General features: G+C 40.0%; 1 protein-coding gene and 1 long non-coding RNA gene across 7 annotated transcripts in view; both read left to right on the plus strand.

The window, feature by feature from the left end:
* Positions 1 to 12: 12 nt before the first annotated feature.
* Positions 13 to 5,781, plus strand: LOC119701794. Of its 3 annotated transcripts, none has more exons than XR_005257186.1 (3): positions 13 to 741; positions 1,002 to 1,125; positions 1,359 to 5,781. It is a non-coding gene; the product is annotated as an uncharacterized LOC119701794 (long non-coding RNA). The 3 variants fall into 3 exon arrangements; XR_005257187.1 differs by having other exon boundaries at positions 13 to 409; XR_005257188.1 differs by having other exon boundaries at positions 15 to 320.
* Positions 5,782 to 7,386: 1,605 nt separating this feature from the next.
* The window catches only part of PPP4R4 (protein phosphatase 4 regulatory subunit 4), a 56,439-nt gene continuing 49,470 nt past the window's right edge, over positions 7,387 to 14,355 (plus strand). Inside the window, exons 1-2 of one of the 4 annotated variants that reach the window (XR_005257155.1) lie at positions 7,387 to 7,983; positions 8,502 to 8,575. Coding sequence is in view for 2 of the 4 variants with exons in the window: in XM_038138806.1 (XP_037994734.1) it covers positions 7,870 to 7,983; positions 8,502 to 8,575 (188 nt within the window). In the remaining 2 variants the exon portion in view is untranslated. The remainder of the gene's footprint in view (positions 7,984 to 8,501; positions 8,576 to 14,355) is intronic. The other 3 variants (XM_038138806.1, XR_005257154.1, XM_038138804.1) reach the window with 3 other exon arrangements.

Here is a 14,355-nt window from a genome sequence, read left to right on the forward strand (position 1 = left end):
CTGCGCGGCGACGGCCGGGCGCGGTCAGGAGGGGAGGCGGGAGAGGCCGCGGGAATCCCGCCCGGAGCGGCACCGGCACCGCTCCTGCAGCAACAGAGACTTGTTATTCACGCTCGCTTGGGTGTTCGCGTGCTGGTGTTTTTAATGCCTCTTACGGGCAGGGTTACGTGTTGCAGGTAGCTACAGGGAAGGAGCGAGCACCACCGAGGCCACAGCAAGGGTCTTTTCCTCTTGTGTGAGCCATGCTCCTCGCAGCTGCATCCTGCCGCAGGAAGAGTACGGCATAAATCGTAATGGAAGGTTGTTGTCTCTTCTAAAAGGTTGGCTGATGTTCAGAAGAGCGTCTTGCTATGAGACGGGGAGAGTGAGTTGAAAACCAGGAGCTGTGGAGGCGGTAGAGACTGGGACAGTCGGTTCAATGCAATTACAACCACAGTTACAGTTGTTTCTTCAGTTTGGTATTTGCAGGTCTTTCCTGGTTCTGTGAGAAGATGGGAAAACAGAGGATTGTTTTCTCTACTTTTTTTTTCCTTTTAAATATTTTAAGTCTAAGGGCAGAAATAAGCATATTAGATGTTTTCAATGACAGTTTCAGTTCCAGGTGGTCATCACTAATGACTTACCAATGCCCAATATGAGGGGTTGCTTCCAATTCATATTCCATGAGCAAGGCTAAAGAGCTTTTGAAGCTTGGTCCTGATCTTCTGTATGAGATGAGTTTAAATCAGTGGCAGTCAGGAGGTGAGTTCAGGGAGCAGGGACTCCCCTTTAATTAATTTATGGTGTAGTTAATGTAAAATATATCAGTGTATTTTATTAATAATCTAATTATTAGAGCAGGATTAAGTGTATTTTTTGGCACTACTCAGTCTTGTTAGAATTTTTCCTGGGCTTGTCTGGACAGAAATATGTACACACCCTTGAGTTTACTTCTTGTAAACATGTCTCAAATACTCAGAAATCCCCTGTAAAATGTGTAAAATACTGTTCTTCCCCCACAGAAATACCAGGGCAATGTGCCTGTGGAGATGGAGACAGTGCTGCTGGTTTTTGTGTGTAGAACAGACCCCAGTGAGTAAATTGCTCTTTCTGTGGCAGAGAGGACACGTTGCAGGAGTTTTCCTGGTGAGTGGATTTTGGCAGAGAGGGAAAGGTCAGGCTGCCAGTCAGGAGGGAGCAGTGTCACTTCTGCACCACAGAGAGCTTAGCTGCCCTGTGAGCTGAGGCAGTGACTTTGGCACGTGGCAAAACCCCCCCAGCCTCAGCTCTGGAGCACTTACAGAATTCAGTTTTTTCAGAAGAACCCCCCTCCTTGCTGGTGTGCATGGTTTACATGTTTTACATGGTTCCTTTTACAGTACAGCCATCAAACCTGATTTGTGTAGTGCTGAGCTGGAGGCAGCGATGGCCAACAGGACTGTCTCACTGACAGGAACTGGGACTGCATCCTCGTGCCAGCCTTGAGGAAGGCTCTCAGCACTCTTCATGCACTCCTTCATTAAAACTACCTTTCCGTACAGGTTGTTTAGATTCAAAACAAGTGACAAAAAGGCTTTTTTACAATATTTTTCATTTTCTCTCTTATTTACTGCATGTAAGCAAAAGTAAATTTGCAGAAGCAAAAGAAATAGATTACTCTGAAATTCTGGTGTGGCTGACTTAACACTGACACTGAATAAAAATAATGAAAAAGCTTGGAAAGAAGAGTTCTTGCCTGTTATTCCTAGGTATAATTACATGTCCTTTTGTAGTTGTAGAAATTCCAGCTTTGTCCTGAAGGAAGATTCAGTATGGAAATAATTTGCCAAATTATGTTGAATTATGCTATCTAATGTAATTGTGGACATGTTTTTCTGGGACATAGGAGTATTCTGATTTTTTCTGTAAGAATTCATGTGAGGGGTGCAGCTGATTTTCTTCTTGATCTGTACTGAGCTCTATATTCTAGACTGAGGGACTGAATTACAGGCCCTAAATCTCAATTTGAAAGAAGGGATGTGTCTGTCTGTTGGTAATAAGCAATAGCTGCAGAACAGCCTACACAGACAGACATGGTGACTTTCTCAGTTTGGTTATTTGAGTTGCTTTGAAATGGGATAACCAAGGGAACTAAACATTTGCTTAGTCTTACAGTAACAATAATCTTTCTAAGCCTTGGTAATATTAATCTTTCTGAGCCTTTGTGACCTGAAAGAGGCCCAGCTTTGGTTGTGACAAAGGCTTTGTCAATGAGAAGTTCACCTTCGTGTCTAACAGAGAGTCAGCTGTTAAACTCCTGGTAAATACAATTCCATTATTGACAGTGCAGAGTGAGCTCTTAGTAAAACTATAAATGACAAATGAAACAGGTCTGCTTTACCCCCTAGGGCTTCTTTAGATCAACAGTTCTTTAAATACCAGGAAACTGTCAATTGAAGATAATAACCTGTATTAATAAGTTAAGGAATTATGTCATTTGCTTGCATAACTCATGTCAGTACATGCAGATTTTGTTATTCTATCAATAGTTTCCAAGGTATTTAAGCCAGTATGTCTGAGAGCCCAAGAGAACTTGAAGGGTTTGATGTCCTCATTACAGAACTTTACCTGGTAACAGGTCCTGTTCTTCTCAGCTGAAAATTTACATTCCTGCAGATCAGTAGCCCAGGGATGGTGGTTTGGCCCCTACTGTGCAGTATTACATAATAGATATTACATGTTTTTTCAATTAATATTTTGATTTTTTCTAAATTATGGAAAAATTCTCCTAAGAAAGCTTAAGCCAGAGAATGTTTTGACTGGTACCTTTAATTTTGAGTTTCATGTAGCTGAATTCAGCACTAGGAACAGTTGAATGTGCATGTCAGCAACTGATGTAGGCTTTCACTTAGTAATGAAATTCTTTGGCTTCTCTCTTTTCTTTTTTTTTTTCCTTTTGTCTCTTGCAGCTATGTCAGTATGTGCTTAATTACTGATTTTGATAGCTGTTTCTGCTAACAAAAGAATGTCACCATACTGTGATTTATATTAATACTCACAGTGCAGTGTGCACCTGAAGAACATGCAGCTGCTGGCCAGTGGGGGACCTGATGCCTCCTGTGCCTTGCAGACTGTAAAATTTTCTCTTCTCTCTTTTCTGTCATGCAGCCAGATGAGGCTTGTTGTCCTGGTCCTGAAGTGGCAAGGTAAAGCCTTGGTTCTTGGGCTTAAGGCCTTTGTTGTCATTTTCAGAGGTTCTGGAATATTGTTCTAGGACTGACAAGATCTTAGAACATAGCACCATGGAAAAAATAACTCTATTATTAAACCTCATTTGAAAATATATACCCCTTTGCCTGTGCTGCCTTTTTTTACTTTTTCTCTGTTTTTTCTTCCATCTTCACAAATGCATTTCTTACTTGTGTCAAGCATCATGCTCCTCCTTCAGCAAATGAGTTCATAAAGCCAGGAGAACAAGATAATCTGTAAGCATGAGATTTAAGACTACTGGCATGTTTATTCTAGCAGCAAGGACTATTTCAAGTACAGATTTATCAAGGTGAAGAGTTTTCTGTGATTGAAGATTAGCAAAGACAACTCCATTTAATATGAGAGAAACATTTGGAATGGTTGCAAATGCAGTCAGATGCAGTAGAAACTTCAGAATGTATTCTCAAGCGAAGAATACTAAAGGAAGTTATGAAGATAACAGGAAATTAAATAAAAGTTAGTATTGGTTAACCAAGGGGAAATGGGAAATCAGGCCATGTCCCTTAAGAGGGTAACTGGTTTTCTGGGCAGAAAAATAAAGTGCATGTAATCTTGGACAACCTCAAAATATTCTTCATAGGGAAAAAAGGAATAGGACAGAACTTCAAAGGGGAATGAAGTTGGATAAAGAGGAGGGAAATGTATGTTTCTTTTGGGGCAGCACATTGGTGTGTATATTGATAGATTAACCTATCAGCTATATGGAGTTTGCCTGAGTTTCTTAAAGTTATGTGGACTAATCTTATTTAATGAATAACTGTGATACAATATTAAATTTGCTGATGACACAGTTATTAATACAGAGGGGAATTATGATATCAAAGCTGATTGAAAGGACCTCGAGGACCAGTATAATTGGATTAATTGTATTATCCAAAGTACAGCACTGTTCAGGTAAAGCTAATACTGAGAATGTATACCATTGAGATGGGACTTAATTTTAGGTCAGTGTGGATGACACTGGTAATTGACCACAAGATTAACTGTTACCACATTTCTCCTCATGGAGAAAAGCAAGGCACAGCTTTTCCCAGGATTTTTTTGGATTCACGTTCTCTGAACATCAGAGAAAGAGAAACACAGTTCTTATCACTTGCTGTGCCTGTGTTGTGCCAAAGTAGAATGGAATGTGGAGATTGTTTACCCAAAGTGAGGATGTTTTCTTCCCTTGGCCAGTCAAGGCCAGGAGTGTATCTGTGGCCAGACTGTGTGAGAGCAGTCAGCGAGAGTCATGGAAGAGTGAGAGAGAGTGCAGTCTGTGCAGTTGTGAGCTTGTGAGTGCATGGCAGATTCAATTGTAGATTTATAAAGTACTTCATCAGCCTTCTGAAGATGGAGCCAGATGCCTCATCATTTTTCTCTCCCCTCGTTGTCGGGGGACGCCTTGTTTTTGCAATAATTAACTGTGAGCTGCCAATGTAGTATATTTGGTAAACTAACTCCTGTACAGATATTCATTCTTTGCAAGAGGCATTATTTCCCAGATATTTTTTATTTTCAATACTATATTCTGATCACATTAATTCAAGAGAGGTGAAGTCAAACTGCAGCACATGCCAAGGGAACTGCTAGGGTGGTCAGGAGAATGAAGAGCCTGTTTTAGGAGTGAAAACTAAATTCTGAGTTTAGCTTGTTTAATCCAGGATTAGAGCAGATAGGACTGCAGTCTTTACATACCAGGAAAGGAAGAATAAAGTAAAGGACACTAACAGACGAAGAAACTTGGTAAACATGCCAACAGTAATTTTATATAGGAGATCTTAAGTTTCTATGACAACTAATGAGTAAAGAATACTTGAAGACAAAAAGTTGTTAGTTTTAATATAATGTTTGACATGAGTATGACAGTGTTCATGGTTGTCATAGCAAGGAACTGGACTCATCAGCTTCCTCTTATGAATATAGCAGAGCCAGTTTTTACAAGAGAAAATCATTAATTTAAACTTTGTAAAGTAGTTGGGTATTAGGTCCTACTGCCAGGTAAAAAAAAAATCATACAAATAGCTGGAAGATTTGAAGAAAAACAACACTTTCTGTTTTCTCTGTTATTCTATCTTTTTGCATGTGCTTTTAACTACTTTTGGACAGAGGGCAGCAGATTAGACACTGCAGGGGCACGTTATTAGTTCTCAGAGAAAGGATAAGCACAATGACTGTGATCTTACAGATTTCATATGTTACATAAAAATAAATTTAAGGATCTTTTCTGTGCTCTCATAAAATAATCTATTTGATTTTTAGATCTTTTTGGAGAGAACTAAGTTACACAAAAGAATATGGAGACCAGGCTGCAGATGAAAGCACATTGAACACAATCCAGTGTTTTTCCCTTTATAACCAATTTATTTATATAGCTGTTACAGTGAGATGACCAAAATGGCAAAAGAACAATCAAAATTTTTCTGCAAGTGACAATAGTGAAATGAAGCAACAGTTTCTTAGCAACAAACTGGAAAATACACTAAATAATATCTTTTTCCTACTGAGGTTTGTGTGTGCTACATTGCAAGCACTGTTCTGAAGTAGATTCATATTTTTGAGCATGTTTCTTTTATATTATTCTTGTTACAGGTTTGCCTTGACATGGAGATTTCCTGAAGAACCACTGTTCATGGCTACTTTTTTACTTGGAGTACAAATAGAATAAAAACAACCTTGTTTTGTAAGGCTAAGGGATTAGAATGAACATCAAAATTGCATTTTTTAAGAGTCTGGTGGACTGTAAAAACCAATTCCAGTCAGAGGTCGCTCATTTGGAAGTGGTGAGCAACAGCTGCTGCAGTTTTGGCTGTCTCTCAGTGGTGGCAAACAGACAAAATTCTGAATTGAACTTCTGCATAGTTCAGGTGCTGAGTCCTGAGCAGGATTATAATTACGCAGTGCATAACCTACATTGTGTACATTATGAAGTGGTATTTATTTTTCTTTGGACTATTAAATTAGGGAAAATGGGAAATGAGGAATGCTTTTGGGGTTTTTTTCCCCAACATAATTAGAAAATACTTTGCTGAGGTGCTTGCCAGTCACAGAATAAAAATTAATAAAATTCTGGGTGATATACCACATAGTATCATATAATCTGTATGATTTCTGGAATTACTTTTATTCTTTATCAACAAAACTTACTTGGTCACGTGGGCATTTCCCAAGGATAAAAAAAAAAAAAAAATCACACCTCCTCAAACAAGCCCTTGTGAAATATTTACAGGTTTTTTAATTCCTGGTCTGAGTGTGACTGACTGATGTGCTCATATAACCATTGCAAAGGCCACTGTCTAGAGGTCTGGTGAATTACTTATGTCAGTAAATGCTGAGTCCAACTCTGCGTGATGATTCTTGTCCTGTATGCATTTTGCATCACTAACCCACCCCAAAAGAAGCTCTCTTTCTAAGTTTTTAAAGATAATCCTTGCTTATTTGTATATGAATCTGAGGTAATTAGCATACTTTTGTTTTGAAAAGAGGACTCTCCCTTCAACCCCTGAGGCAATCCACATTTGTGAGCCAAAATGGTAAAGGCATCCAAGGCCTAACTGCATGTATCAGGAAAACTATTCCGTAAGGAAATCTCTGCTGGTGCTGTGAGTGTGTGTGGTTTGTAACCTGGCTCTAGAATGCAAAAGGTGAAGAATAAGAATTTATGAAGATTGTAAGCGATGTCTTTGTCGGAGTTTCACAGTTTACTGCCAAAGAAGTAATTTTTTTTAACATTAATATTAATCATTGGGGGAGGAACCTGTTTTAGACTTTTCAATAAAAACAGCACTTGTGTTCAGTTTCTCCAGTGTAATTTGATTTGACACACCTGTGAGACGGGCGATACTGGTGGGGGTCCCAGCGCCGCTGGCGGGGAACGCGGCGCGCCCGAGGGCCGGGGTGGAGGAGCAGCGGCCGCGGCGGTGCCGCCGTGCGCGGGGCAGCCCCCGAGGCCGCAGCGCGGCCGGGCAGCCCCGCGGGGCCGGGCGCTGAGGGGGCCGCGCCTCCGCCGCGCCCCGCACTGCCCTGCCCTGCCCTGCCCTGCCCGCGGAGGCCGCGGCAGCGCCGCGTTGCCGCGGTGACCGGCTCGGCGGGGCTGGGGCTGCCCCGGCCGGGGGCTGCGGCGCTCAGCCGGGGAGGGAGCCGAGGGGCTGCGCCGCGGGACGGGGGCGGGGAGCGTCACTGCACCACAGCGACCGTCCCTCCTCCCGGGGCGGGCGGGGAGGCGGCACCCGGGCAGCGCGGCGGGGCCGTTCCGCTCCGCGCCCTGCCGTGCCCTCCTGCCCCGTCGCTGAGGAGCGAGCCCGCTGCCGAGGGCTCCGCCCGGCCCTTCTGGAGCCCGGGGGCGTCCCGGTCCCCGCGCCCTCGCTGCGGACAGGGGTGGCCAGCGACGAGGGCAAACTTGGCTCGAAACTCCCGGCCGCCGAGGCACCGGCGGCCGCAGGGGGCTCTCGGGGCTGCGGGCACCGGCCCCGCCGCCCGGGCGGAGCGGAAAGTTTGGCGGCGGGAGGCTGGGCGGGGGTGGCGGCCGGCGGCGCTGCCGCAGTGTGTGCGCCGAGCCGGGGCTGCCGCCCGCCGCGGGAGCGCCCGGGGCTTCGTCCTGCCGCCCTCGCTGCGAGATGAGGCTCGGGGACAGCGCCGGCTGCCGAAGGCTTTAGTTGTTACATGCGCCCGATAATCCTCTCCAAAATGGATTTTAGTCATAGCAGTCTTTTTGGATACATAGAAGACCTGCAGGAACTAACTATTATAGAGAGGCCAGTACGCAGGAGCCTGAAGGTATATACCTCGAAAAAGAACGATGCTTTAAAATCCATTTTAAATTTGGTCTGTTTTAATTATGCACAAATAAGTGAATAGACCATTTTTCTGGCGCTTGTTTGGGTTGGTTTGTTTGTTTGGTTTGTTTTTTTACAGCACCAGGATTTGAAACATTGTTCTCAGTCATTTTAGAATAAACAATCTCGAATTCTATATAGCAGGGATTTGATGTTTTCAGTATAAGACTGTTAAGATGGGAACGAATAGACTAGCTTGGGTCTGCAGATTAAATTATATGCCACTTGTTTAATAGTGATAGTGTCTGACTTGAAACTGTACTTCTCTGATGTTCCATCTTTTCCTGGTGAATGATTTATTTGATTGAATTTGAAATGTTGGCAAGAGGTTTCATGAATAAATTCAAATTACTCATGAAGCTATCCTGGTATGTGTGGAGAGAAACGGATTGTATTAAGATTAAAACAGTGAAGTAGTCAGGCATTGTAAACTCATAATCTCTATTTCACACTTGACAGACGCCAGAAGAAATAGAAAGATTGACAGTTGATGAAGAACTCAGTGATATTGAAAGGGCTGTTTATCTACTCAGGTATTTCCTAAAATGTTGCTGTGAAACATTGCTGACCATTGTGTTTATACATAGCTTTTTTACTCTTTTACTCTTCACTCCTTTAATTTTCTGTCTATTCGTAGTTCTTTTACCTTCAACTATGTTAAGCATGTAGCAAGATGATAGTAGGTACTGTAATTTACAAAACAATCACCCTATAATGGGGTGTCTGTGTACATGTATAAGAATTTCTGAGCTTTTAATATGTTCTTCACCAGCACAGAGTTGTACTTAATCATCTTTTCCCCTGCAGTTGATTTTGCAAGATTCCCTGAGTGTCAATGTTATTAATACCAATAATTCAGGGAGTTCATACTCACTCCAAGCAAATATTCACTCATGGGCAGTTAACACAGGCTGGTAACAGCTGTTCTAGCATCCTGTGTGTGTTTGGACTTTCAGAAGAGAAAATTTGAGAGATTAGTTCTATAGTCCGTAGAAATTACTGTAGAAAATACTGTGTTAATACTTCCCTCTGTTCTGGTTTTCATCATCTTACCTCCTTCTTCTTGTTGAAAGCATTTATTTGCAGCTATTTGAATAACTTAAATTTGGTAGTTTAAAGTATGAATCTTTCAACTACTGTGTAAGTCGTCTTTGAGAGTACAAATGTTCTGGGGGATTTTGAGTTGCATATGCATTTTTAAACAATGCCTAGTAATTGGAGAACCAGCTGCAGCTCCCTCTCAGTTTGCTTATTCTGCTATTTTAAGGCTTTTCTAGTCTATGCCTGTGCTCAGTATCTAGAATAGATATTCTTGGTGATACAGTTTTCTCTTTTTGGGGTGCATGGTAGTATTTGTAAGTTATCATTTTTGTCCGCTGATACTGCTTTTGATACTGACTACTGAAATTTATTAAATAGAGGCTTTTAAAACTTGCTTTGCTCTTAGTTGCTGTAATCAAAGCAGTCTGTTGACTGCAGGGAAATTCAGAGGAAACAGTTTGCATGTGGTACATATCACTGAAAGGATGTGTATCCATTCTGGGTTTTACCTCACGACAACCAGCATAGGTGATTTTTTTTTTCCTTTTCCAGTGTGGTAGTAAATTTCTTTGCTCCTTTTCCAGTTAAAAATCACATTTCCAGCATATATGTCCTAACTAGATCATTGCCTTTTTAAATGGCAAAAGGCTCCACTTCATGTCCTTAATCTTATCAATTGCTTTTCAACCTGACCTTGACTTTCTCCTGACATCTTTATCTGATTTTCTCTATTAGAGCGGCTGTTTGAGACATAACATTCTTTTTCTTTTAATGAAGTGTTCATTTTTCCCTCTGCATTGTTCTCATTGCTGAAAGGTACCTTCACCTCTGCTTGATAGGCTTTCTGTCAGCTAGTCTTACTGTGCATGTATGTTAATCCAGTCATCCAGTGGAAGCTGTTGCTGTTGAATAGCATGTTGCTGTCATTGTACTGAGTGGAGTAAAAGCAGAGTTGAAAAGCTGCCTGTAACCTAGTAGTACCTTTTATATAATAAACAAGACTATGTACTTTTGGCTTGTCAGGAATTTTTCATCTGTTTTAATACAATATACCTGCCTATTGCTGTTTGATATTCATGTCAGTCCAGTCTCTCTGTGCCTCATTTTCTCACACAGATGCATTATTACTGTTCTTCAGGTTGTTCCGTATGTGGGACTAATCTTGATTTTATCCAAAAAGCCTTTTCTGAAAATCTGTCTATAGAAATAGCTTTGCTGAGGTTGAAACAAATTGTTAATGACACCTCTGTTGTATCCCACTTGGAAAAGATGGTGTTATCTCCATATACATTAAAAATATACAAGAACAATAATAGAAAGCAGATCTCTCATCTTAAATATCTACAGGTAACATCAAAATAGTACTTTTGTTGCAATTTTTTTTTATTGTCATTTACTTATTGCACCTTTATTAATCTGCAAGTTGAAGATTTTAAGTTTACTGAGGTGAGTATCTTCAGGGTTGCTTTTACAGTGCAATGGAACTGTTAATAATGGGTAAAAGCTTTGTATGCTACAGGGAAGCTAATGTTTACTAGTGATTTTCTGGGAAAGTTCAGAAGGAGTCTTCACATTTTAAAGGCTTTCATTCTGATCCAAAAAACTCAACCACTTTATTCTCTTTTCACTTACTTTCCTTCTAAAACCTGCCCCCAACTTCTCCTCCCCACCCTTGAACTCGGATTTGCTTATATGCAGAGTTGTTGTATGTTTGTTATATACTTGTTTTTAGAAGATTTCTGCTCCTGAAGTCTTTTACTAAAGTAGTCTGAAAATGGATACATTGAGATCCAAGTTGGAGAGGATAGATTTTCTTTTTTTTCCTAGTGAATGGTTCTTGCTTACTGTATATATGAGAAGGTATTAATTTTCCAACTCTGAGTTTCATCAGTTATTATTCTCTTTTCACTTCTTGTGTTCTTTGCTTCTCATTTGCCAGTAGTACCGTACAGTTTCTGGTGTGGACTTTTACTTGATATGGTGAAGTTAATTGCTTTGCTCATCCTGTCTGTATTTGTAACCATCTAATGATTATTTTGTATTTCCACAGTGTCTTGTCTGTGTCTAGCCATGATGTATGGTCACAGATTTTGTAAATTTCTTATCATTGTGTTCTCTTAAGTATGATGTAATTCTATACCTACAAATGTTTTTAGCATGTGATGAGGACATTGATAGATTGATCTTGTGTGAGATCTCAGTTCCATAGAGATATGATTTCATTGTAATTGTTTTTTTGTTGTTGCCTGTCCTAATTTGGTTTCACGTTCTAAAGTGAAAATTGTAATTTTGATAATCTTGGAAAGTTAATCTCTCTATCATTATCATTATTTATAGTGAACTTCTTTGCTTTCAGTCTCCCCTTTTCTGCTAGTACTACTTTTCAGATAATTATGTAATGAGGTAGATTGATTAGAAGATCTAGCTAAAGCTGATGATTTCTAGTCACATTAATTTTCAGATAAATCAACTCTTTGATTTGCTGCATCATGTGGATATAGAAACAGTTCTGCAAGCAAAAGGAGAGGATGTAGTAGCTCTCCTGGTGGCTAGAGTTACTTTAATATGACTTGAGCGCAAGTGAACTTCTGCTTTAAACTGCTGATGCCCAAAATACTCGGTTTTAATTAGGTAACATCCTGCAATTAGACTGAGCAAGTTCTAATTTAATAAGAATGTGGTAACAAAGTGGACTGTAATTTATTTTAATCTCATTTAACCTTGATTCTGGTAGAGGAACTGGGCTTCCTTAGACCAGACTGTCAGGGGTGTTTATGAACTTCTCATTGAAACCAAATGGGTTTAGGGACTTAGGGAGGGAGAGGAATTTGAGTGTCTCAGATCTATGTTTTAGAGCTTCTACTTGTGTGTTTGGTGGTTTCTGGAGCCTCTAACAGGAATCACTGAAGAATTGTGTTCTGTCTGTACTTGGCATGATATTGGCCCAACAGAAGAGCAAAGACAGCAGAATAGCTGTGTGTCTCAACCAAGTCAGCGTCAAGACTGATGGCTTATCATAAAACCATCAGCAGATTAAGAGAAGCTGCTGGAACACTCTGAAGCAACTGAATAGTTTACATTCCACCTCAGGGCATCGTGACCTCCACCAGGACGGTGGCAATAAGCAGCTCAGGGACAATAATTTTTTTTCCTGCTGTGAATTTCTGCCTGTAATTAGTTTCCATGTTTTCTGATGCTTGATTGGTGTTATTACTTGTATTAATTTGTCTTACCATAGCTCACTCTTTTATGGTATACAGCCCAAAGTAGGTGTTCTTTGCCTGATGAATCTGGTTCTGGGTGCTTACTGGCATGTGCACTGCAGGGTGGTTTGTCTTCTGAGGGCTTTTCTGATAGATTTCCCTAGGGCTTTTACATTCTTGTGTGTACTGTATGATTTTGTATTCAACTCCTTTTTTTTTGTTTTTCATTTGTGCCTTCTTAGTGTTAAAGCTTCCAGACCTTGACTTTTGTGTCTTACTCAAAATAACACAGTAATAATGAGTTATCAAGGTGGAAGATTGAATTATTCATCCTTTTGGGAACAAAACCGTTGTTTTTGGAGAGATCCTATCTATCAGTGTAGAAAACAACACCATTCCTTTCTAAAATATTTAACACAGTTTTTGAAGACACAGTAGCTACTCTGTCTAGACTGGAAAGAATTCAATGCTTCTAGAGTTTTGGTGACTTAAAAAGGCCGCAGCAACGAGAAGAAAAGTTGTACTTTATTGTACAAGCTATCCTTGATTAGCTAGAGCATTCTCACATTCTGAATATATTTTAATGCATTATATGTTGTTGATTGTGAATGTCAAAACCACTACTATTGAAAAGCTTTTAAGCTTTTTTTTTTTTTTTTTGGCCTGGTTTTTAGTGATGGTGTTAATTTTGAAAAAAATAATTTTTCTGTAGGTGCAGGCAAATCACTTTAAAATAATTTGATTTTAAATTAAAGCTTTCATTTACATGTAACTTTAGGAGCTGATTTTCTGCATTGTATCAATTTTTTTTTTTTTGTGTGTTACATAATCAGGAAAACTGGCTACTCTATTCCAGTTATACAGTTTATGGTTCTAATGGTATGCTAAATGATCCTGCTGTAATGCTCAGCATATTGGAAAATAGTTTGTCCATGTCAAGCTGTAAATATCAACATAAAAAGTATTTCTTCATTTTTCCCATCCTTTATTTTTCAAATTTCAACTTAAGTTTTATAAAAGTTTCATTCTGATTCACTTAGTTGGACAGATGAACAATTTGTTTGACCTTAAATGTATTATGCAAATAAACTGAGTATAAAATTGATTCACCTTAAAGTAAAAGGTGTACCTGTAGACTGCTAAAGTGTTGCTAAGTCACATACTTTTATTTAAATTTAGATTGGTGCAAATACTTCTGTTAATCATATTTGCTGAGTTGAAACTGCAGCTGAGGAGCCAGCTGTGAATATACAGAGCAGACTTAATGTAGTGCATTAAAAAAAAAAAAAATGAGAGAGAGAGAAAATTTCAGTTTTTTTTCTCAGGCTACAGTGCAGGAAGATGGTAGTGCCAGTCCTCTGCCTATTCTAGTGTTTGAACTATGTTTGCCCTTTTGCCTGCACAGCACCTTGGGGACTTTATCTGAGGCAAAGCCTGAAAATGATTGTTAGTTTTACAACTGATCAACTGTGTGGTCCAGGACTTTGTATACTTTAAAGAAGACCTGTGCCAGCACAAAGGAATTGAATAGCAGCATGGGAACAATGCTTGGGAGGGGGTGAAATGCCTGAAACTTTGGCTGGTTTATGGCATTTTTGAAGTTATGGTTTCCTGGTGTCTGGTTTCACAGTCAAGTTAAGCTGAAAGAAGCTTTCCTGCTATCAGAGAGAAGCTCACCTCTCCTTTCATTATGTGACTCACATAATGACATAAGTTTTGTGTTCTAGCACTGATGCTGTTGTGGCCATGCAATCTCACATTCAGATTAGGGAATACATTCTAATTCTAACAAAACTTTCAGATGCTTGCTTCCAGCAAAGTGTGGAACAAAATGCAACTGCTCGTGCTGCTCTAAATGGGAGCATAAACAAGAAGTCACAGCTGGTAGATGACTCTCTAAAATTGTTACTCTAATTTTGAATGTATACTTTGAATCTGTGAAGTTAAGTACTGGTTGAAATGAGCAGAGGATAGAAAGTGTCAGCTTTGTTTCTATAACAAGGTCTTTGACATAGAATGTACTTAAAGAATCATTAAAGTTGGAAAAGACCTCTAAGGTTATTGAGTCC

The sequence above is a fragment of the Motacilla alba genome, chromosome 5 (genome assembly GCF_015832195.1).
Source record: "Motacilla alba alba isolate MOTALB_02 chromosome 5, Motacilla_alba_V1.0_pri, whole genome shotgun sequence".
Lineage (NCBI taxonomy): Eukaryota > Metazoa > Chordata > Aves > Passeriformes > Motacillidae > Motacilla > Motacilla alba.